Source organism: Argopecten irradians, chromosome 5 (genome assembly GCF_041381155.1).
Source record: "Argopecten irradians isolate NY chromosome 5, Ai_NY, whole genome shotgun sequence".
NCBI classification, from domain to species: domain Eukaryota; kingdom Metazoa; phylum Mollusca; class Bivalvia; order Pectinida; family Pectinidae; genus Argopecten; species Argopecten irradians.
Genome location: NC_091138.1, coordinates 33,734,163 through 33,758,113, shown reverse-complemented (window position 1 = coordinate 33,758,113; position 23,951 = coordinate 33,734,163). Strand labels below are relative to the sequence as shown.

The 23,951-nt window shown below is 35.7% G+C and overlaps 1 protein-coding gene across 5 annotated transcripts in view; it reads right to left on the bottom strand.

The window, feature by feature from the left end:
- Nucleotides 1-23,320, bottom strand: part of LOC138323613 (WD repeat and FYVE domain-containing protein 3-like) — a 59,501-nt gene extending 36,181 nt beyond the window's left edge. For 3 of the 5 annotated variants that reach the window (XM_069268331.1, XM_069268332.1, XM_069268336.1), the window contains exons 1-27: nucleotides 23,198-23,320; nucleotides 21,433-21,654; nucleotides 21,007-21,130; nucleotides 20,366-20,640; nucleotides 19,858-20,050; nucleotides 19,259-19,445; nucleotides 18,867-19,033; nucleotides 14,965-15,020; nucleotides 13,858-14,004; nucleotides 13,461-13,558; nucleotides 12,911-13,071; nucleotides 10,511-10,603; nucleotides 8,740-8,933; nucleotides 8,235-8,373; nucleotides 7,573-7,673; nucleotides 7,150-7,301; nucleotides 6,760-6,846; nucleotides 6,280-6,517; nucleotides 5,645-5,859; nucleotides 4,625-5,241; nucleotides 3,988-4,169; nucleotides 3,401-3,629; nucleotides 2,586-2,837; nucleotides 1,505-1,695; nucleotides 1,072-1,224; nucleotides 698-771; nucleotides 150-170 (exon numbers count right to left, since the gene is read on the bottom strand). In XM_069268331.1, the coding sequence (XP_069124432.1) occupies nucleotides 150-170; nucleotides 698-771; nucleotides 1,072-1,224; nucleotides 1,505-1,695; nucleotides 2,586-2,837; nucleotides 3,401-3,629; nucleotides 3,988-4,169; nucleotides 4,625-5,241; nucleotides 5,645-5,859; nucleotides 6,280-6,517; nucleotides 6,760-6,846; nucleotides 7,150-7,301; nucleotides 7,573-7,673; nucleotides 8,235-8,373; nucleotides 8,740-8,933; nucleotides 10,511-10,603; nucleotides 12,911-13,071; nucleotides 13,461-13,558; nucleotides 13,858-14,004; nucleotides 14,965-15,020; nucleotides 18,867-19,033; nucleotides 19,259-19,445; nucleotides 19,858-20,050; nucleotides 20,366-20,640; nucleotides 21,007-21,130; nucleotides 21,433-21,633 (4,547 nt within the window). In that variant the 5' untranslated portion in view covers nucleotides 21,634-21,654; nucleotides 23,198-23,320. The remainder of the gene's footprint in view (nucleotides 1-149; nucleotides 171-697; nucleotides 772-1,071; nucleotides 1,225-1,504; nucleotides 1,696-2,585; nucleotides 2,838-3,400; nucleotides 3,630-3,987; nucleotides 4,170-4,624; nucleotides 5,242-5,644; nucleotides 5,860-6,279; nucleotides 6,518-6,759; nucleotides 6,847-7,149; nucleotides 7,302-7,572; nucleotides 7,674-8,234; nucleotides 8,374-8,739; nucleotides 8,934-10,510; nucleotides 10,604-12,910; nucleotides 13,072-13,460; nucleotides 13,559-13,857; nucleotides 14,005-14,964; nucleotides 15,021-18,866; nucleotides 19,034-19,258; nucleotides 19,446-19,857; nucleotides 20,051-20,365; nucleotides 20,641-21,006; nucleotides 21,131-21,432; nucleotides 21,655-23,197) is intronic. The other 2 variants (XM_069268334.1, XM_069268335.1) reach the window with 1 other exon arrangement.
- Nucleotides 23,321-23,951: the final 631 nt, after the last annotated feature.

Below are 23,951 nucleotides of genomic sequence, written 5' to 3'. Positions count from 1 at the left end.
GAGAAATAATATCCTTTCCTTTTTGTTAACAGTGATTTCATTAGATTCTGAGACCTTTAGATAATTACTTTAATTTCCATACAACAGATAAGATAGGTCAAGTTGAACAAGAACCTCAACACTACACAGAACACTCAACTACTACCCACCTCTTCAGCTGTATGGAACGGCTAAAAATGAAAACAGTTCCATTTACTGACCTTAATTATAAACTTTATAAACTTTCTCTATTATTTATCTATAAGTTTTGATGTCCTACTCTATAGGAAACTTCTTTTTCCATTTTAATTTTTTCCCTTCAATTCTAATAATTCAGAATTCTCCTCCACATTTTGAAACTATTTTTTCAAATATTTTGAGGGGGAGAAAGGAACTATAAATTGCTTGAAATTAAGCTGTTCCGCTCATGTGCAACAATTTTGAGTAGATCGTGGGTATTTATCTACCACACAGTGTAAATATACTTTGCAAATATAACATTAATAAAAATCATGCCAACAAAAAATATACAAAGCAAAATACAGTCGTATATATTCTGGGGATTTCAAGATAGCATCATTCAACTGGTTCAAAGATGAAGATCAAGCTAGCTTTTAAAAACGAAAAGAAAATAGCTGTGTAACATGCATTAGCTGTAAATAAAGAAGATGAATTGATGCTGCAGCAATTCGTTTGGGAATAGAAGTGAATAAATTACCTTGATTCTGTTAACAACTCGTAGAAATGTTCATACAGTGACCGCTGGAGATCGTATGGGGCCTCGTGCCATACCTGTAAAATGAAGATGAGTATAAATCTCAATGAACACAATAGATCAGCAAGTCAGAAAAACTCAAAATAAAGACAGAAATGTCAGAGAACATATTTGATTATTGACTAAGAAGACAAAATTTGGTAGCCTCACTAATCAATTTTCACTGTGAACAGTTTGGACTGGTAATATTAGTGTTAGGATTATTAATGGTTAAGGAAACAGGTTTTTTTTTTTCAATTTAAATAGCAAATGTCTTTTTAAATGGTCACCTTATTTTTCTTGAATGGAATTAAAAACAAACGGTCAGAGAATGTTACCTCAAGATCACAAAGAAGATCCTCAAAAGCTTTCCTGTTAGGTATAACCGAGCTCTCCTTGCCGCTGTCTACCGTTCCGATGAGGGAAAAGGTCAGGTGTAGGATGTGACTGTTCAACAGATGCTGCTTCTTCTTGTAAAGCATGGCCAGGGTCTATAACAGGAAGTATTGTAATAACAGAAAGTATATATCCATTTCTGTAGATAAAATGGCTAGTATAATATAAAATTAACCCAGTATTTATACTGAGAAGGTAAGTCTATGTAATGACTGAACTTATAGTATCTGGTACACTTGTTAAATTTCAAATTGTCAGAGTAGTGAGCAGATTTTCAAGATGGCAGAGAAGTTTAACATCATTCAGTCAGGCAGATATCCTAGATGTAGTACTTAACAATACTTCTATAATAATTTTTCTCCCTTCTCTACAAACCTGATAGCCCTGTATCCGTTCCATGTCCTTGAGGACGGTCTTGTTGCTCTTGACAACACAGACAAGGGCTTTGACAGCTGCGTAAAGTCCCTCCACATCCGTAGCCATAGCCAACAGTCCTAGAAGTGCAGAGGCGCCTCCTACATTCTCTAACATTTTGGCTACAGGTTTTGGACAGAAGGTCCTGACTCCTATAAAATAAAACAATGTCATTAGGAAACCTGGTACATATAATTTATCATAATTCTTTGAAATAGCCACACAGTTTGTAATACCAGGGCCCAGTTTCATGAACATTCCTTTAAATCAAAGATTCCCTTAATTTAAAATTCTTGATAGGAAAACATTAAGGAAACACTCCTTAAGGGTTTTCTTAAACTTCTGTAATGCTTTCCTATGGAGAGTTTTAAGTTAAGAAATTCCTTAAAGTTAAGGAATGTTCATGAAACTAGGCCCTGAATCATTGAATAGCATCTTACTTTTACCTATAACCTTAAAAGCTTATATGTAAATTTTAAACTCTTCAAAACTTCTTGATTAAAACTGTTTATTGATAGTTAAACATTGTATTCCTCAAACCATTTATGCCAATACAAATACCTAGTCAAGGAGCCAGGTAGGGCCTTCATTGTACATGAAATCTAACACTCCTCCCACCAAACAATAATGACCCAATGCTACAATATTCTTTTTCACCCTTATAATACTGTTGGGAGGACACTGGGCGAGTTGGGGTTCCAAGAAGTTGGGTTTCACCTCTCTTAAGTCAACTCGCCCAAAGGTGATGTGCTAAAGTCCTTGACCATTATCAGCGTAGTTTACACCTAGTCAAGCTAGTATTGGGACGTATCATACAAACCCCTACTCGCGTATGACCGTAAAATACGACTGCCTATATCGGCACTATATGCACATTGAGCATATTCACAACAATACCATTCCCGATTTATGAAATCAATAGTTCAAAACATAAATACATGGTTTAACTTTGTTAAGATATAAAGAGGGCACATAAGTCATATATGGTTCCTAGACTACCAGTATAATAAACAAATTATTTCCATTTGAGAACTGGCCTTACCTAGATAACCTATGAGGATGGCGCCCAGACTGCGGGCCAGTCCACTAAGGTGAGCGGCAGAGTTGTGGAGAAGACGTATTGGTGTGGCGTTGTCGTGGGTGGACATAGCAAGCTGTTTGGCAATAGACTTGCTGTCCACTTTATTATAGACTTTTCTGATTTTGGCAACGGTCATTTGTAGGACAGCGTGTGCATGGACACCAAACACCACTTTCTCCTCTGCAATCAGGGCGACAACTGTATCACTGTCCTCTGCAAGAAAAATCAATGACATGTAAACGGCAGTAAGTAACAATGGTCAGACTAGTGACAACAAAGTCATAAAACTGAAGCTGAAACATAGGATTGACTAAATTTGCGAGTTCCATTTCAAAATATGTTCTCGAAGATATTTTAATTGAAAATATCATTTAATATAAGCTTGGTTGATATATACTCGTGAAGATGTACTTTTGCAAAATAACTTCATATCGAGAAATTCGCAAACATGAATGACATGCTAAAGAAAGTTGATTTACAGTAGTAAGGTAGTAAACAGAACATAACAAAGTGAGACACATGTTCTGTTCTAATAGTGACATTAATAGGATATTAATATTGAGATTTTTTTTTCTTGTTTTTTTTTTACACGTTTATCTCAAAATCCCTATCAAAGAATATTGGAGCTTCATATTGCATGATAATATTGACTTTCTGGTTTCCAGGAAAATCTTTCTAAGGATAGGATTTGGCGGATGGATTGCCAACCTTTTTATTGTCAAAGGGAACAGTCAATCAATAAAAGACCCTGCTAATTACAACAGATATCACCGTACCTAGGACTGGTGACTGGAAGCTGCCCAGATAGGTAGGTCCCAGGTTATAGATGTTAGCGACGACAGCATGAGTGACGATGTCCTCTAGTAGGTGACACGGCCCCTGTCTCCAGGTCAGACGTGAGTTCCTACGTAACTGGGGCGGACTTCCAATGTAGGCAAACACAGAGGTGAAGGCTGTAGGACTAGCAGTGCCACCTCCTCCAAGGTTGGGAGAGATGTAGTGTAGCTGTTAATGGAAAGTGTTAAAATAGGACTTGTAAAGAATTTTTAATTTATCTCTCATAAGTTATTTCTGTAATCAACATTAAACCTGCTTCTGATGTATTATCAACACCGCCAAATTGACTTCAAAAACATTTTAAAATACTGATCAATTCAATTACATTCTATGGAGAGAAACATTTGCTGTTACAAGTGATCTATTAAGGTTATTTATCCATTTACATTTAAAATATCTACATCACTTTATGATGTACATTATTCTTATGAAAAGCATGACTAATTAATTGTTGTTAATATTATGCTCAAAATTTCTTTATCAAAGGTACTGGTATGTCTTGTTGGGAAAATATTCTTTTATTTACCTTTTGTGTGTTGACATGGTCCCCATCAACAAACAGACTGACACTGCTATTTTTCATGATGCCGGCTCTGTGGAATATCAACACCAGGTGGTGCCACTGTCCTTCCTGTGTCAGCTCTGGGTACCAAAACCGAACTGTGTTGTCATTTAATACAGGCTCCGGCTCATTCTCCACTCCAGTCACTGAAATCATAACAGATAATTATCATGGAGTATCTGAAGTGAACGGCTTTGTGTTTGCAGTTGTTTCTACTTCTATCACAGCGAAATTTAACTATACCATTCAAAACCAAAATAAATTATTTTTGAGATGAAATAAAACCAGTATCACACCATGGTTACTGATTGTAGATATATTTGTATCCAAAAAAAGAAATTGAACACATCCTCTCTACTTCATTATTTCTCCACAAAGTCAACCTTCAAATGTTCTCCAATTGATTTACAAAACAAACAAAATATATGACACATTCCAAAGAAAAAATCGAGAAATTACAGAAAAGTTCTGAAAAGTAAATTGATTTTTTTTTACCTCTGTATTTATCCGAGTCATTGAATCTAAAACATACTGAAAAGTTCAGTTAAAGTGATTTTTAACCTCAGTCTTTATTTTTCTGAGTCAGTGAATTTGAATTTACCTGTGTTTGGCAATGTTGATTCCTGTGTTGATACAATGAGAGAGCGTTCCCTTGATGTTAACATGACACTTAGACAAATGAGATTCTCGTCCCTCCCTTGGAGATTCCGTACGATGGTCAGCAGACGTACCGGATGTGGATCACTGGTACTTGAGAATTTGTCCACACAGAACCATGTAGAGAAAGTCATGCCTGACTGAGGCGGAAATACTCTCTCACCCGTCCCTACTCCCCCGATCACAATAGGGTCCGACCCCCCGACCACACCCGACACTACAGAGGGAGTGGGGGGACCCTGGGGGGCAATACTGGGCAGGTACAGACACCCAAACCCCTCAGCACTCATGTCAAATTCCACAAAGGCCGGAGTAACGGCCAGTCCATGCATTCTAGCGTCTTTTGGAGTGGTCATTGAGACCAGACACTTGACCCGTGTGAGTGGTACTACACCTCCTGCAGTTTGGAGATGTTTGACGATCTCCACAGGTGTCCGGCGTTCCTCTATACTAGGAGCACGACTCAGGGGCCAGTTGTGGTTTGAAGTCTTTTGGGTTGGCCCATCAAACATTTCGTCAACTGGTTGACAATTCAAAGGGGATCCTAACCGTGAAAAATCTCTGAAAACATAAAGAATTATTTTTTGAATAAAGATAATGCAATCTTTTTAAACTGAAAATTATACAGCAATGAATATGGCATTTGGATTATTTTCATTTTCTTTTATAATATATAGCAGCCAGAGCCATTTTAGGACATGGTATGTTAGATGATGAAGGAAATCAGGAGTACTTGGAGAAAAGCTACCAACCTATGGTCATTCTCTTTTACAATCAGTCGTATACAGATGAGCATTTTTTCCTCAAAAGTCAATGGAGCTATGAAAATTTGCTAAAAAAGTTATATGCTATTTACATTTTGGGTAACAGAACAAAATGATTATTTTGAATCAAGCAATTTCATTATATTGAATCAAGCAATTTTACCGAGTGTTCAAGTAATAAGTTATGAAAACATCTGTACCTGAGATCTCTAGGTGTTAGTGACTGTGCGGCCAGCCTTTCAAACATTGCCCTCAGTATGGAGTGTAGGGGGTGAAGTTCGTCTGCTAGGGCCACATAGCCATGACTTAGTAGTTCGTGAGGGAAACTGTTCTCACACATAATCTGTTGGTTTCTCTCCGTATGCAACAAGGCTCTTAACAGCTTAGCTGTGTACAGCTTCAACGACAATGTCAGCTGTAAAACACAAGTAAATTTTTTCTCATATTTTCACAAATTTTTATATCAATCATCACATGAATTAAAAGAGTAGTTAATGAAGTTAAAAAATTACTCTTAACTTAAAGCATACATGCCCTAACCTACATGCATCAAAGTGAGACAGGATGAGACAGATGGGTAACTCTATTTATGCTCCCTCTCCTATAACACAGCAGGGACATAAAAACTTTTAACTCCAAAAGTGCCCATGTGTGATCTTTTACTTGTATCTAATAGTTCACAACAAAAACCTTATCATTTTGATATTGTAATACTTAACATATCTGTTGGAAGGCTTAACTTGCAGTACTTAACCGATATCTTTTACAAAATCTACTTTTGACCACTGAAAACTTTACAAACACATGTTTAGTTATTCTTATTGAACACACTTACCCTCGAGCTTGTCTCATGCTCTATAGCCGGGAGGAGATGGAAGATTGACAGTACAGCCCCCGGGTGGACAATCACTTGGTCCTGGTTGGTGGTGGGAGAGATGTTAATACTCCCTGTGGAGGCTCTTTTGGGTTTGGGTGAGGTCTCTACACCGTCGTCTCGTGACGTCTGTAGCATGGTGTAACGTTTCAATGCAGGAGAATCTGTATTCTGGCCCTGGCTTCCTCCTATCCCAGGTCTGTAATACACAAATACAACAATTATAATATCGCTTGTACAGGATTGTTTTTAAATTCCAAATTTCCAAATGTCAAACTTAACATTGATGTTCTCAAATAATTTCATAACGTTTAATTTAGTGTTTTTTCAATTATCAGATATTATTTGTGAACTAATGTCATGTGATATAGCTTTTCTCATATTCAGCAAATAACGCCTACACTAATAATGTTATAAGATTCTTAATGAATTTATACATACTTATCAAATATGTCGAGTGCCATGTTGTAGAGATACTTCAGCATGATACAAGCTGACAACAGTGTGATGGGAACTTCTGTGTCTAATCTGAAGGTAAAAGGTGAAAATGTTTCAATTTAATGACTGTATCTCCTAATATCATATTTAAAAATAATCAAATTAAACATGAAAATCAGTTTTGACTTGAATCCAATTCACTTAAAATCTATTTAAGTGCTTACACTAATATCACATATGAACATAATAATTTTTAATATTTCTTTTTGCATATATTTTCTTAAGAAAAAATTTCAATTTCTGAAAACTGTATTACAGGGAATTAGGATTAACTATGGATCAGGAAGTTGAAAGAAAATATTTCTTGCTGAAAATGAAAAGTAATGTCCTTACTTGTTTTCCTTGGTATGAACAAAGAATTCCTCAAACACTGCTGTAATTTTGTCTTCATCTTCTATGATAAAGTCCATGGATCGTTGTATATCAATGGTCCCAGAAAAACATCCAAGTAAGCGTACTGCTTCTGTGAGACTGTCGTAACGCACCTAACCAACAGACAACATATCATTCAAGAACAGAGAATAAACCAAGAAATTTCATTGAAATACAACATGTATTGTTTTCTTCTTTAACAAAGTTATTAAGATAATTTAACCTTTGCATTGAAAGAGAAAAGTTTTGCATAATTTGCATCAATTTTTTTTCAAAGATATGAAAAATTCATATTTCAGGAGAAGCTTGAAGCAAAACACAATGTCATTTTATTAGTAAAAGCATACAATTGATCACTGGTTCTTAACAGAAGTGCTATTTTACCTCTGTATCAAAGAATTTAGCATTAGCAGGTTCATATCTCATGGCTACTGTAAGAGTGCTGAAGACTGTCCGCAACATGCCCAGAACTTCCTGTCGAGAAACTGTGGACAGAAGGGCTGACGTTAGACAGGTGTTTTAGGGCAGAAAAGAATGTCAGCAAAATGAAAAGAGTTAAGATTTTTTTTACTATGTATATAAATGATGAAAAGGAAAGAAACCAGAAAGACTGTAAGACAAAGGTGGGAATGCCCATGCTCCTTCCCCAATTTCATGGCAGAGACATACAAACAATTTCAAGTAATGATTAATAAGCCTACTTGTTACAAGTGGCATCACATCAAAATAGGCTTCATCTGTAAGGCTATACAAAGTTAATGTGTTTCTTTCAACATAATAAAAAACCTTTATTCTTAAACTGATCCATCTCATTTTGATAAGTCTTTTTATGCAGTGATTTTCAATTAGAATACAAACTACTTGAAATATGTAGATATTTAAGGGCTTTTTCTATGTGGGAAAATATTCATATGAAATTAGGAAAATACTGCAAATTTTCTTTAGGGAAAGGGACCACAAATGCATCCATAGGGTCTATAATATGACAACTTTTCAAACCTTCTCTTTTTAGCATGATAGAAAATAAGTTTGTTTAAGTTACAAACCTGTACCCCATGGCATTTTAGGTGGATCTGCCAGGCATCCTTCCATAGACACCAACACGGACATAACATACACAAAACCTCCCACCTTCCTAAACACGGTCCTGGTCCGGTGACTTTCCCTCAACACATGTAGCAGGGACTGAAAATAACAAATATAAATTACATGTAGTCATTTTTTCCCCCACAAAATAGTGTATAGCAGGATAAAGACACTCACTTCACAGAGTTATGAACATCTTACTTTTGCAAGAAAGAATACACTTTAATGAAAAAGAAAGTTTTTTTCTCTCCATAACATTTAAAGTATTCATATAATTTATTTCAGGCTCTTTCTGAGGACAAAGTGACTCTTGGATCATAAAACTATCTCAGACTTAAATTTAACTCTGTCAACCAAAAACTTCATATCTTTTAGCAATGTCATTTGTTAATGTCAAAGTCTAAACTTAGACAGGTTCAAACTAATAGGACAGTTTCAGATAAATTACATGAAAACATTGGTTACCTTTAGGATATGTGTTTTGAGTTCCAGGGCCAGGACAGGTGCCGTGTGCATCAGACAGAGTAGTGTGCCCATATCATCGTCACCACCAGGGGACAGCACCAGTTGTTTTATGATGTCGAGCACCTGATGACGACACTGAGGATAGGTCACCATGTTGTGTGCACACCTGGCTCCTCCACACTCGCGGAACACAGCTATAATACATAAAGAACCACGTCAGATCATTTTATTATTCTGCCAAAACTGATCCCTCCCTATTCCGAATACCGGACCGATTTTGAGATCGGAATAGTCAAATGTAACTAAAATACACTTCTGAAAACCGGCCTACCTGGGCGACACTGATAGTTTGCATTGAGGTCTGATCAACCGACCATGAAATACACACATACCTGTATCCATAGTTGTCGCATGCCATGTCCTGGGGCATGTATACAGGTGTGAAGGCTATAGGTATATGTACATGGTAATTATACCAGAGATGGTGGTGTAATTATTTAATCATGTCTGTTGTTAAGATATTTAACGAAGGTCTACCATGTGCACTGGCGCTTTGTTTACTGTAGGAAAACAAGCAGAGCCAGTAATAAACAGAAAGTTTCATATTCAATTTTGAGAGTCTCACACGGGTTATTTATTTACTAATGTAGTTGTCGGATAACGTAAATTATTTGTATAAAGAAGCCGAAGCCAGGCATTGTTTTGTCATATAATGCCCAGCATCGACTGATCATGGTTTAATTAGACCATATGTAATTTGATTTGTGACGTAACCGGAAGCAATCTGCCGTTTCTAGGATAGTTCAGACGAGAACATCCCTAAGAACATTCACGCAACTAACTACGTTTATAAGCGGCAACAAAGTCAAGATTGTTGTAATTCATTCCTTTGAATCGTATGATTTTCTCTTTTGTGATAACTCATTTACATTAACAATTAATATCGGTCGGCTATAACGAACACTAGGCAGTACAGTGTAGTGTAGAAAACGACTTCTGATCAATAAAATCCCGCTCGTAATGATCGATATTCGGTTCACTTCTCCAAACCGAACCCTCTCTAAACCGACCGAAATTCTATGCACCGACCATGATCAGTTTAGGGAAGTTCGACTGTACATTTAACAAATTCATGGTTATTACATATTAACTTTTATTCCTCATCAATGTTCCTAAAAAATATCTGTAGTAAGTGTATACCGGTAATGAACTATACTTATAATGAAGTGATCACGTTGGTCCCTAGTAATTCGTTATAACCAAGTTTTACTGTACCATTTACATATGGAGCCTAATTGTTCCACCAGATTCAACTAAATGTAACTAACAAAAGATTTCTATATTCTGATGAATTGATTTCTGGTTAAACAAATGTAATAAAATACATTAAAATTAATTTGCATCCTATTCTTTCCCTTTCTCTTTCTAACACCCTTTTTAAGGAAGATATACATTGTACTCAGCAAGTTTCAAATTAGAAATAAATATTTTAATTTAATGATTTTTGGTCACCAATAAAGGAAAACCTGCCCTATATGCAACAAGGGCAGTATGCACATTTCTTTTCAGATTGTGAAAAGTTGAAAGTTTTGCTTCACTGAAACATGAAACTGGAAACATTAATGAACACACTACACCTTGTCACATTATGTACTGACATGCCAGTGTGTGTATTCTGAAAGTATACATTTGTTACATTATACAGGATACAGGATGTACTAGTGTTGTATATACCATAGATATGTTGTTGATAAGTGTATCATGTACTTACCTGCATTGCTATTGCTAGAACTCAGTAACAGTGTGAGACAGTCCATTACAAGAAATCCTAGCTGTTGTTGTTCAGGTTCCATCTTCTCATCAGCTACAACATATTCAAACATTACACACAAATGAAAAGAGAAGATATGTTCCAAACATTTTTTCACTGACATTAAAAGAGAAGATATGTTCCAAACATTTTTACACTGACATGAAAAGAGAAGATATGTTCCAAACATTTTTACACTGACATGAAAAGAGAAGATATGTTCCAAACATTTTTACACACACATAAAAAGAGAAGATATGTTCCAAACATTTTTTCACTGACATTAAAAGAGAGGATATGTTCCAAACATTTTTACACTGACATGAAAAGAGAAAATATGTTCCAAACATTTTTACAATGACATGAAAAGAGAAAATATGTTCCAAACATTTTCACACACATTAAAAGAGACATGACAAACTTACCTTTTTTGTCCTCAGGATCCTTGAGGAGAGCAGCGTACCTGTGTAGACAGGTGTGATACCTGATGACAAACTTACCTTTTTCTTCCTCAGGATCCTTGAGGAGAGCAGCGTACCTGTGTAGACAGGTGTGATACCTGATGACAAACTTACCTTTTTCTTCCTCAGGATCTTTGAGGAGAGCAGCGTACCCGTGTAGACAGGTGTGATATCTGATGACAAACTTACCTTTTTCGTCCTCAGGATCCTTGAGGAGAGCAGCGTACCTGTGTAGACAGGTGTGATACCTGATGACAAACTTACCTTTTTCTTCCTCAGGATCCTTGAGGAGAGCAGCATACCTGTGTAGACAGGTGTGATATCTGATGACAAACTTACCTTTTTCGTCCTCAGGATCCTTGAGGATAGCAGCGTACCTGTGTAGACAGGTGTGATACCTGGTGACAAACTTACCTTTATCATCCTCAGGATCCTTGAGGAGAGTGGCGTACCTGTGTAGACAGGTGTGATACCTGATGACAAACTTACCTTTATCATCCTCAGGATCCTTGAGGAGAGCAGCGTACCTGTGTAGACAGGTGTGATACCTGATGACAAACTTACCTTTATCATCCTCAGGATCCTTGAGGAGAGCAGCGTACCTGTGTAGACAGGTGTGATACCTGATGACAAACTTACCTTTATCGTCCTCAGGATCCTTGAGGAGAGCGTACTGTGTAACAGTGTGAACTGGACAACTACCTTTTGTGGACAGGGTGGTATAGTGAACGAAAACTTACCTTTTTCTCCTCAGGATCCTTGAGGAGAGCAGCGTACCTGTGTAGACAGGTGTGATACCTGATGACAAACTTACCTTTTTCTCCTCAGGATCCTTGAGGAGAGCAGCGTACCTGTGTAGACAGGTGTGATACCTGATGACAAACTTACCTTTTTCGTCCTCAGGATCCTTGAGGAGAGTGGCGTACCTGTGTAGACAGGTGTGATACCTGATGACAAACTTACCTTTTTCTTCCTCAGGATCCTTGAGAGAGCAGCGTACCTGTGTAGACAGGTGTGATACCTGATGACAAACTTACCTTTTTCGTCCTCAGGATCCTTGAGGAGAGCAGCGTACCGGTGTAGACAGGTGTGATACCTGATGACAAACTTACCTTTATCGTCCTCAGGATCCTTGAGGAGAGCAGCGTACCTGTGTAGACAGGTGTGATACCTGATGACAAACTTACCTTTATCGTCCTCAGGATCCTTGAGGAGAGCAGCGTACCTGTGTAGACAGGTGTGATACCTGATGACAAACTTACCTTTATCGTCCTCAGGATCCTTGAGGAGAGCAGCGTACCTGTGTAGACAGGTGTGATACCTGATGACAAACTTACCTTTTTCTCCTCAGGATCCTTGAGGAGAGCAGCGTACCTGTGTAGACAGGTGTGATACCTGATGACAAACTTACCTTTATCATCCTCAGAATCCTTGAGGAGAGCGGCGTACCTGTGTAGACAGGTGTGATACCTGATGACAAACTTACCTTTATCGTCCTCAGGATCCTTGAGGAGAGCAGCGTACCTGTGTAGACAGGTGTGATACCTGATGACAAACTTACCTTTATCATCCTCAGGATCCTTGAGGAGAGCAGCGTACCTGTGTAGACAGGTGTGATACCTGATGACAAACTTACCTTTATCGTCCTCAGGATCCTTGAGGAGAGTGGCGTACCTGTGTAGACAGGTGTGATACCTGATGACAAACTTACCTTTATCATCCTCAGGATCCTTGAGGAGAGCAGCGTACCTGTGTAGACAGGTGTGATACCTGATGACAAACTTACCTTTATCATCCTCAGGATCCTTGAGGAGAGCAGCGTACCTGTGTAGACAGGTGTGATACCTGAGGAGAGTGGCATACCTGTGTAGACAGGTGTGATACCTGATGACAAATTTACCTTTTTCGTCCTCAGGATCCTTGAGGAGAGCAGCGTACCTGTGTAGACAGGTAACCATCACCTCTAACATGCCAACTTCCCTGAACACCTCCCGATACACAGCATGGTGCTGTAGTACTCGCTGCAATGTCTTCATACACAGAATACTGCATTGTACGGAACTGTTATAACAGAAAAATGTCAAATGTTATACATATTCTGAATAATACAATAATAAAAAAAGTAAATAGTTCTACATTTTAATATTCGTATCTTTATAAACCCAAAATTGAAGCATACAAATATAGGTAAATGCATATTGCTTTTAGTTAATGTAAAAGAAAGCATTACATGTACATTTTTTTCTCTGAACTTTAACGTGTTCATTTTACAGAAGAGGCAGAGACTTGAATTTTCTATTTCCAGAGTCAATAAAATACCTTTCAAAACGATATCAATTTCGCCACAATTTAGGTCAGCCAAGACAAACTAAGTTGCATGACCAAAAATATGGTGAGTTTCATCAACTACCGAGGGGGGGTATGTCTAAATCAGATATTTTTGTACTCACTGGTTGCCTTTGATGAGAATACTGCCAGATATTAATTCCTTACAGGGTACAAAGTTGAGATCAAATACCACAAACTCTAGCAGTTCAAAGAATTTCTCCTGCAATTAAAGAGAAGAAACACACCTGTCAGTAAGCATTATTTAATCATCAGTAATTCAAAGACCTTTTCATTATATACAGAACAGAGAATGTACAGATAATTTCTTGAATCTTTACACAAGTTAATAAATACAGAAATATGACACGATCACACTGACAATACATAATACTTTATCCCACTGACAAAATATGATACTATGTTCAAGGTCTTTATAAAACAAAACTTTCTGTAATAATTTCTTGGAAAACACATTTTTTTATGAAATTGCATTTTATTGAAGATGTTCAACCTATTTACCTGAACATCAACTGGTTTTAGATGGATTTTTTCAGCGAACTGTGAGAGTGTGTGTTGTGGTTCCAGAATAAAATAGTTGGCGTTGTCCTGGTGATATATACTGTTAATGACATCTAGGACGATCAGACATAAAGGACTTGTTGTCGCCTGAAATCAAACATCATTTTAAAACTTTATTTTTTATTTGTTTTAAATTATTTGTCATTTTTATTAAAATGTGAACTGTTAAAATGTTACATTCAGGCAAAATCTTGGAAGATATTCACAGGCCATTTGTCATGTACAAGGGCTAAAGAATAGAATGACAACAGCTTAGACCAGTGTTTTTCTCAGTTACCAAGAACCATAAACCGTCATCATTGAAAGCAGATCTATGAGATCTCCCTTAGTTGTCTTAACCATTCAGTTAAGCAGGCTATTGCAGCAACATTTTCAATAGTAAATAATATGTGTAAAACAGTTTTTTTTTTTAAATCCTGAATGTTAAAGGCCCACTACCTTTCCGGAGCAAAATTTAAAGGTTTCTTAAAAACATTAATACCAAAAGAAAATATATATCGATGGCTTAAGATGAGGTTACAACACCAAACATATGCAAGATTTCCTGTCTAATGTACGATAACAGTGGAGATTCATTTCGCTGTTTTGCCGTGTGGCGCAGTGATAGTCAACTACCGCGCGGCATTTAGGACGACGGCGGGAAACATAAAACAACCCGCGTTATGAAAATTAACATTTTATTTATTCTAATTAAACAGTTCTGAAGGTGATGATAAGTGTGCTAGTAAACGTATAGTTAATAACTTCTGCGACTCTACAAAATTATTGATCTCGTTTTACATTCCTATTTTAAAAATTAAAAGCCGTTTCGGAAAGGTAGTGGCCCTTTAAAATTGTTTTACTTAAATAATAAACACCAGATTTAACTGAAAAAGTAATACTTCAGGGTTAAATATGCAGTAACAAAATTTCTGAGATTGTATCAAAAGTAGTACTGAATCACTTTGCTTTACGTCCTTTTTATTATTGTACTGAGTCTTTCCTCGACTTTTCCAATGAGGGGATAATAGAGGAGCAGAGGACACACAATCCACTTAACCTACTCACCTTTATGAACACAGACTGTAATACTTGGAATGCCTGGATATTCCGTACGCTCACACCTGCACAACAAATTCAAAATCGTCTTAGGTTTTTTAATTTAAAATAGCTAAAATTTCAACGTCATCCACTCTTTTTTGCGTTAATGTTCAGTTAAGATCAGTAAATCACATCACCATTTTTGTAAGAATTAAGGTACTAGTTGTTAAGTACTGGATGGATTTACATATCTTTTTAAAAACACTTTATTGTGGCAACATCACAATTTTGTTCAGAAAGTAAATTTTACCTGTATATAAACTAAAGAAATACATATCAGATTTCCCAAGTTAGAATTATTACGTTATTTTATCAATATTGCTACACAAGAATGACTACTTATTTGAGAATTACAACAGATTTAGATAAAATGGTTAACTAGCTATCTAATGATTCATATATACAAGTATATACATGTACTATTAACTATTGAGTGAACTGTAGTACTGTGAAAAAGATTGTAATTAGAATGAATTTATTATGCAAAAATTAGTAGATGGAGTTATTTCCCTTGATCCAGTGAATCCTGAGTATGATAGTTATTTCCCTCGATCCATTGAATCCAGATCGCGAGTATGATAGTTATTTTCCCTTGACCAGTGAATCCTGTCCCCTGTGCACATTAGTAACCAATAACATCTCCCCATTTATTCATAATTCCATTGTTTCAACTCATTTTCATTTGAGAATTTGATCTTACGCTGATTCAACCTAAGTTTGTTTGATGAACCTGAGAATGGCCACTTGTCCAGGACACCTGGCTCCATTTTGTTAGTTACCAATACACTTTTTACATAAGTGATTTCCCATCTCATAATTATAACTTTTAAACAAAAGAAATGGCATCATTTAAAAGAACTGAAATCATTTTTATTTACATGCTTAATACAAAGAGAAAGTAAGAGAGAACTAATCCTGTTATCCTAAAGTGTGACCAGAAATCCCTCTTTCTGTGCTAACATATATATGAAAGCATTATTAATATGTGCGGCATATGAATATTATTACAATGATTTTTTTTATTATGTACAAGTCTAGCAGCTTATACTTATGACACAATCTGCATTCTTAACAAAATTGCATACAGAAAATGTATCCGAAGCACTCAAAAAATAATGAAAATAGGAAGGATATTCATGAAACCAAAAATTATTGCAGAAAGTCAACCATAAATCAATCTTATAAAAGAATTAAAATAAGAAACTACAATTCTTTCTTAAATTCAGTCTGCATTGAATTTGGAGTTTAAGTGAAATTGAGGCCTCCAAAAAGGGAGGGGGCTTATTGGAAACATTGGATCAAATACTATGTTTTTTCATTGTTTCCCCATTTTGATAGGTAATTTCAGAGCTGATTGTTTCTAAAATACTTAAGTTTCTGTTAGCATCAGTCACACATTGAGTTAAAAATGTCATTGTTAGAAAAAGAGAGTCTTATGAGGAAGAACCAAATGCAGAAAGTGTCCTACCAGGTAAATACAAGTATTATATATCATTATGATAATGACATGTTAGTGAAAATAAGGAAACTCAACTGCAACTTGGACTTGCATTCACATGTATTGCTGTAGCAACACAATAAAACAAACATTTAAAGATCAGGAAATTAAATGAAAAGACCAGCCACCTCTGTTGATTAAAATGTTACATAGACTATCTACAAAAATACAGTCAATTTCCACACATATCCACGCAATGAAATAAAGTAACGTACAATGTAATATTTCATTTTTAAAGTTATCTTTTTTTTTTTAAATGGAATTATATGGATGACACATAGAACATAGATATCATTATAAATGCATCAAAGTCCGATTAAAGACAGAAAAATGATTTAACCGCTCAGTATTACATGCAGAATAACCCAAGAAGAGGTACAACAAAAAGAGTTCTTTTTAATCTATGATGGAGTTATTTCCCTTGATCCAGTGAATCCTGAGTATGATAGTTATTTCCCTCGATCCATTGAATCCCGATCGCGAGTATGATAGTTATTTTCCCTTGACCAGTAAATCCTGTCCCCCTGTGCACATTAGTAACCAATGCCATCTCCCCATTTATTCATAATTCCATTGTTTCAACTCATTTTCATTTGAGAATTTTGATCTTACGCTGATTCAACCTAAGTTTGTTTGATGAACCTGAGAATGGCCACATGTCCAGGACACCTGGCTCCATTTGTTAGTTACCAATACACTTTTTTAACATAAGTGATTTCCCATCTCATAATTATAACTTTTAAACAAAAGAAATTGCTTCATTTAAAAGAAACTGAAATCATTTTTACATTTACATGCTTAATACAAAGAGAAAGTAAGAGAGAACTAATCCTGTTATCCTAAAGTGTGACCAGAAATCCCTCTTTCTGTGCTAACATATATATGAAAGCATTATTAATATGTGCGGCATATGAATATTATTACAATGATTTTTTTTATTATGTACAAGTTCTAGCAGCTTATACTTATGACACAATCTGCATTCTTCACAAAATTGCATACAGAAAATGTATCCGAGGCACTCAAAAAATAATGAAAATAGGAAGGATATTCATGAAACCAAAAATTATTGCAGAAAGTCAACCATAAATCAATCTTAAAAAATAATTAAAATAAAAAACTACAATTTTTTCAGTCTGCATTGAATTTGGGGTTTAAGTGAAATTGAGGCCTCCAAAAAGGGAGGGGGGCTTATTGGAAAACATTGGATCAAATACTATGTTTTTTTCATTGTTTCCCCCCCCCCCCCCCCCCTTTTTGATAGGTAATTTCAGAGCTGATTGTTTCTAAAATACTTAAGTTTCTGTTAGCATCAGTCACACATTGAGTTAAAAATGTCATTGTTAGAAAAAGAGAGTCTTATGAGGAAGAATCAAATGCAGAAAGTGTCCTACACCAGGTAAATACAAGTATTATATATCGTTATGATCTAATGACATGTTAGTGAAAAATAAGGAAAACTCAACTGCAACTTGGATCTTGCATTCACATGTATTGCTGTAGCAACACAATGAAACAAACATTTAAAGATCAGGAAATCAAATGAAAAGACCAGCCACCTCTGTTGATTAAAATGTTACATAGACTATCTACAAAAATATAGTCAATTTCCACACATATCCACGCAATGAAATAAAGTAACGTACAATGTAATATTTCATTTTTAAAGTTATCTTTTTTTTTTTAAATGGAATTATATGGATGACACATAGAACATAGATATCATTATAAATGCATCAAAGTCCGATTAAAGACAGAAAAATGATTTAACCGCTCAGTATCACATGCAGAATACCCAAGAAGAGGTACAACAAAAAGAGTTCTTTTTAATCTATGCATAGCAGAAAATAACATGCTTGTATTAGTCACACAGACAGGTTACACAACAAGACAAAATTTTCATAATAACCGGCATAAACATACCGACTTACCCTTGAAAACCGAAGGGATGTCATGTGGAATGAAAGCCGGGTTTATCTGTAATAAAACTTCCAGAACTAACCGATAGCTCCCAATTGATCCGGACTGTAAAGCCAATAGGTGAGAGAGCCCACTAGTAACACCAAATTCACAGGGCTTGTGGCGACCTCCTCGTTCATTGTCTTGTTCTAAACCTACAAATAACAAAAAACTACATAGTTGTCAACAGCAAGATGTCTCTGAAATGTCAAGCAATGTGAAGTCCAGAGGGCCTGTATCCCTCAAACCCAGATAATATAACATTTGCCTCAAACACTGATTCATTTCAATTTTATAAACAAATAACTTTTCACCTTTTGACATCTACTGCTTGTTGAAAGTTTGAATACTGATCTAAAATTTCCATGCCATATTTGACGTGTACCTTACAGATATAGACCTTACGACTTACCCTTGCCTGTAGGCTGTGGTACAGAGAAGCCGGGTATCTGAAATAGGGCGCCAGAACTACCGTAGCTCGGTTTGATCTCTGTAAAGCCACAGGTGGTGAGAGAGCCCACTAGTAACACCAAATTCCTCAGGGCTTGTTGGGCCTCCTCATTCTTGTCTTGTTCTAACCTACACACAACAAAACACTAGCATGAAATCAACAGCTAAGATTGTTCTCTGAAAGTCAAGCAAGAGGTCCAGAGGGCCTGTATCCCTCACCTGGTTTAACTCAGTAAATAGTAATAACAAACATTGTTAATTGAAACTCAAAGAATTTTACATGTTTTATAATCATTTGACCCTAATTCATTAGAATATTAATTCTTTTTGAAAAATTCTTTTATCAAAATTTACCTTAGGAGGAATTCAGTTAAATATACGTAGCCTTGGCACGACCTAAAGTCATCTAATAGAATCTGAGACACTTCACTCGAGTCTTTTAGGAAACAGAAAACTGTTACAAACATCTCCACAAGTTCAAGTGGAGATAACTCTTGGATTCGCTGCATGTTCTCTATACAGTGTCTGACACAACCTTTTTCTGAAAAATAAAAAAAATGGCTTAATCATTCATCTGGATCAGGACCATTTCTATTGGAAACAAGATGCTTCTTTCACACTTCTACACAACAAAAATTTTTTAGATTGTAAAAAATGTATTGTGTCAGCTAAGTTAAAATTTTCTTTGAATGTCCGATTTCCACTAAAATGTTCAATAAGTTTAAGGTTTCACAAATTTTCACAATTTCATGTAGAATTGAAATTCTTTTCGTCGCCAGATAGTTGAAACATTATCTTAACTTCATCTGTAGCTGTAGATTCATAATAATTAGTGTTTTTATAAACTTAAATACATTGAGGCTTCTTAAAGGGTAAAGAAAAAGAAAAAAAATTTGCTTTCTAAGTGTTGATGTTTGATGTTTTTGTTTTTATAAAACAATCTGAATGTTTACCATGAATGTACTTGACCACGTTTGAGGTAAGTCCGTGCCGGGACAGAGTGACAAGCACCTCTCCAGCAGACTTCCTCCACAGAGCATTATGAGCTGGGCACCAACTTGTTATTGCACTGAACAGAAGACTAAGGTCATCTTTCCTGGCCAGCTCCTCGGCAGGTGATTGGTGATTACACAATCTGACCAAGATCTGTAGAAAATAAAACATCTCATCAAAGTTGCTGAAGTTTTAATAGGATCTAAAGAAAGTAACATTTAGTTTCAATCCTGATAAATCCTGTGATTTATTTTCACTTCATTTCAACTGCAAAAAAATATTTTAAAAGTTGAACTTCAGAAAAAACAATGGATTCTTCATTTAAATACGAATTAATCTTGCGCTACGTTTAGGAATTAACTAATTAAAATATCTTCATCAATAGGCATTGTTTCAAAATTGAACAAAAATATTCAAGAAAATATCCTACTGGATAAGTCTTTTGACTTTGATTAACTAGTTCATTACCTGAACAAACACTTTTTGAAGAAGAATTCTTCTTTCTTTTGCTGTGAATTGGCTTCCCTGATCTAGTGAATCACCGTCTATGACGTCCGGGAGATCGAAGAATAGGTAGAGACACTTAACGAGAGTAGATGGGAGTGAGGCTGCAGTCATACAGTCTATAAGTGCCTGACTCCCACTGGACAACAGATTTAACGCACTCAACAACATCCAGCCATTACTGGTCTCTTCAGTAGATTCTATCTCGAGAAATTTTACTATTGCACAGCTTGCTGCCTCTGTTGGAAACAAAATTTATGTAGGAATCAAGCAAAATATTTGTGATCTCTGAATAGCAAATCTTGTTATATTGATAGGCAATGGACATTAATAATAAAGTATGTGAATACATTTGATTCATTAACTTAGTAATGAATATCAAAGTCAGAGAAAATGTCAGTTTTGAGAAAATTGGTGCAATACATTACATTGTGATATCAAAAGACTTGTTGGGACTTGTTGATGTCGCAAAAGAGTTTAAAAAAAATGAATAATTATAGATTAATCATTGCAGTATTTATCATACTGCGGCAAATTTTCCTTGCTTATCAAAGGCTTTGCTACATCTTAAATAAGTTAGATGCCATCAGGATTTCCCAAAGTACCTGTTGACTGGTTGGAAGCCCTTCTGCGTATTTCTGTCACCATGAGTTTGGATAAATGACTGCAGAACTGAAGTACGTCTGAAAACTTCTCAGTCATTTCACACGACTGAACCTCTCCAAAAACCTGAAACAAAGTAAACATATTTTGTGAAACTATGCAGTCAACATTTCCATTACATAAGGAAGATTGATTTTATTGCTGTTATTCTAAAAATTGGCCTATTTATTTAAAAACTGTATTTATGCTATCTATAAATCATTGAACTATTTTTTACAAATTAAAGTCACCCTCTTATGAGAAATTGCTAGATAGCAGGCTTAGATAGATAATCCTTTGACACATATATATATATCCATCTGCCATACACAAAGGAAACTCAATTTGTTTTTGGAAGTATGCACATGCTTTCTTGTTTCAATACTTGCCTTGCAGAATAGAGGAATCATGCTGTAGAGCTTCGACTCCTGTTCCTCCTGCTGTGTGGGTTTACTAAGAGGATACTTAGGGTATTTGAATTCCCCAAACAGCTTTTTCAAATGTGCTAAAGCCAGACTGTTGTCCTGGGCTTTCTGGGGAGGCTCTGTTGTCCCCTTAGGGGTAACAAGTCTCTTTATAAAGGACGACATCTTAGATGTCTTGTTGGCTATCTGGAATAAAAAGATGAAACAAGTACACATCAACATTCAAACTTCAGCTGGTCATGGATTTATTAGCTTTTTATCAAATCTGTGTCCTCTCATTTTTATTATCAAAAAGTCTTAATAACACCATACTAGAAAAATAGTCAGGACTGCAATAAAAAAGGAGTTACAGGAACAAGAAGTCTCTCATTTAGCTGGGTGGATTAGCTAACAAGTACTGTATTCAACCCATTTTTAAAGCTTCAATTTCACTTACTTTGAATTAATATAAATGCAGACTGAAACTATTAAAACTGTGTTGGTTCCCTTGCTGATTTCTTTGCAATTTGATTTATGGCTTAATTTGTAGAATAATTTCATGAAAGGATAGTCTAAATTTGTTTCTATTAAGCACCCCCTTTTTTGCCCCAATTTTTAAGTGGTGCTTCATGGCATGATTTGAGACTGATTTTCGGCCCCATCCCCCATGGCAAAACCTCTAAATTTTTCCCAATTCAAGCCTTAAATTTCCCAAAATCAAAACTCTTGAAAACTCTCCAAAAATATTGCATGAACTTAGTTGGTTAAGGCTTTAAATGTTTGTGAATTGGCTTCAGAAAAGTACATAAACTATACTGGAAATAAAAAATCTTATTTGTTATTCATCATTTTCCCAAATTCAAAGACACAGGCCCCATTCTCAAAGCAGTGAGAAAAAGCCCTGTGCTTAAAGGGTCGAATATGGTAGGTAAGAGCATGTCTATACGAAGAGGTAATATAATTATTATTTACATTGCAATTTACAGTTTTTACTTTATAAACAAGAAAAGAACACAGACACATATATAGTATAAGGGCACAGTAGAGGAAGAAATTAACTGGTACCGGTACTTCATACCTGGTTACAATACATACATACATATGTATATATGTAGATGGTCAATTAAGTAGAGAACTTTGGTTTATATACAATGTATTATAGATATGTGTACTGTACTTTGGCTTACTATTTACACTTGATTATGTCAGAAATCCATGAAGTAAGCTGCTCTTCATTTGACATCTATATCTATATGAATATCAGCTAGCTATATAGCCTGTCTTGGTGAGAGCTGGGTCAATGGAAAAAGAAATATGGCCAGCTTATAATTATTGAAAAGTTGTGATCAATGATATGGCATCGTGATAACAGAAAATTGTGACGTGATCACTCCATACAGATCTATAAGCACGTCTTACATACATCCCATAATTAGTCTGAAATGATTTGCCGATATTGATAGACCTAATCATTATTTTAGCTTAACATAGGAGGGAAACAGTCAGTCAATTCATATATGTGACAGCAAAGTAGAAACGGACTGTTATAGAAGACACAAAAATAAAACAGTTTGGTACAACATGGACATATGATATCACCAAAACATCAGGTTAATAAGTCTTCGACGTCTGCAACCGAGACTGGAGCTGATACGGGAGTATTTTTTACAACTGTATCATGACATTATATTTCATAGACTGTTGATCTGTGACAGCTTAGGTGCCCCATCGACTGCAGATATATGCATACCTAGTTAAAATGTGTATAAATGAGATGCACTTGTCATCTCAAATCATAATTGTTCCTCGTAATCATCTTGTTTTCGTCAGTCGACTCCTCCATCGCCATTGCACTGACTTCACTTCCGTGCATATATTTTCGTAATCGCCACTAGGTGGCGCTGTGACGTGAGAGTTTATTTTCGTAAAACTCGCACCTGTCATAACAATTTCGTGTATGTTTTCTCTGTATTAATTTTCTGGAGAGAAAATATTGACATTATCCCTTTGAAAAATGATTAAAGACATCACATCACTCCTGCTGTTTGTTTTATGCGCGATTAATCAATATATTGATTTCGTCGATTACGTCCCTCATTATTTTCTTACACAGGGACCTGGGAGTAAAGCCAAGTCAGTCAAAAGATTCGTTTTCGTATACAATTCCATCGATGCCAATGATTATATTGTGCGGTTTGGCAGAGGCGTGATTGTGGAAAAAAAGAGTGAAGTTATTTACAGTGATTGTGAAGGTACATTGTTATTTTTTTTTTATTTTTTTTTTTAGTGTATAGATATAAGAGAAAAATATGATAGAAATTTTTAGGGAGTGGGGTTTATGCCTTGGTTTATGTGGAATAATTTGATGGTTTAAATGTGTTTGATAATGACTATTTCTATTTACTAATACAAATAATTCCATGAAGTAGCAAATATGTACCAGGCCAGGCAATGATACTCCATCATATATTGCTTGCAACGTAAGACCGTAATAAGACGCAACA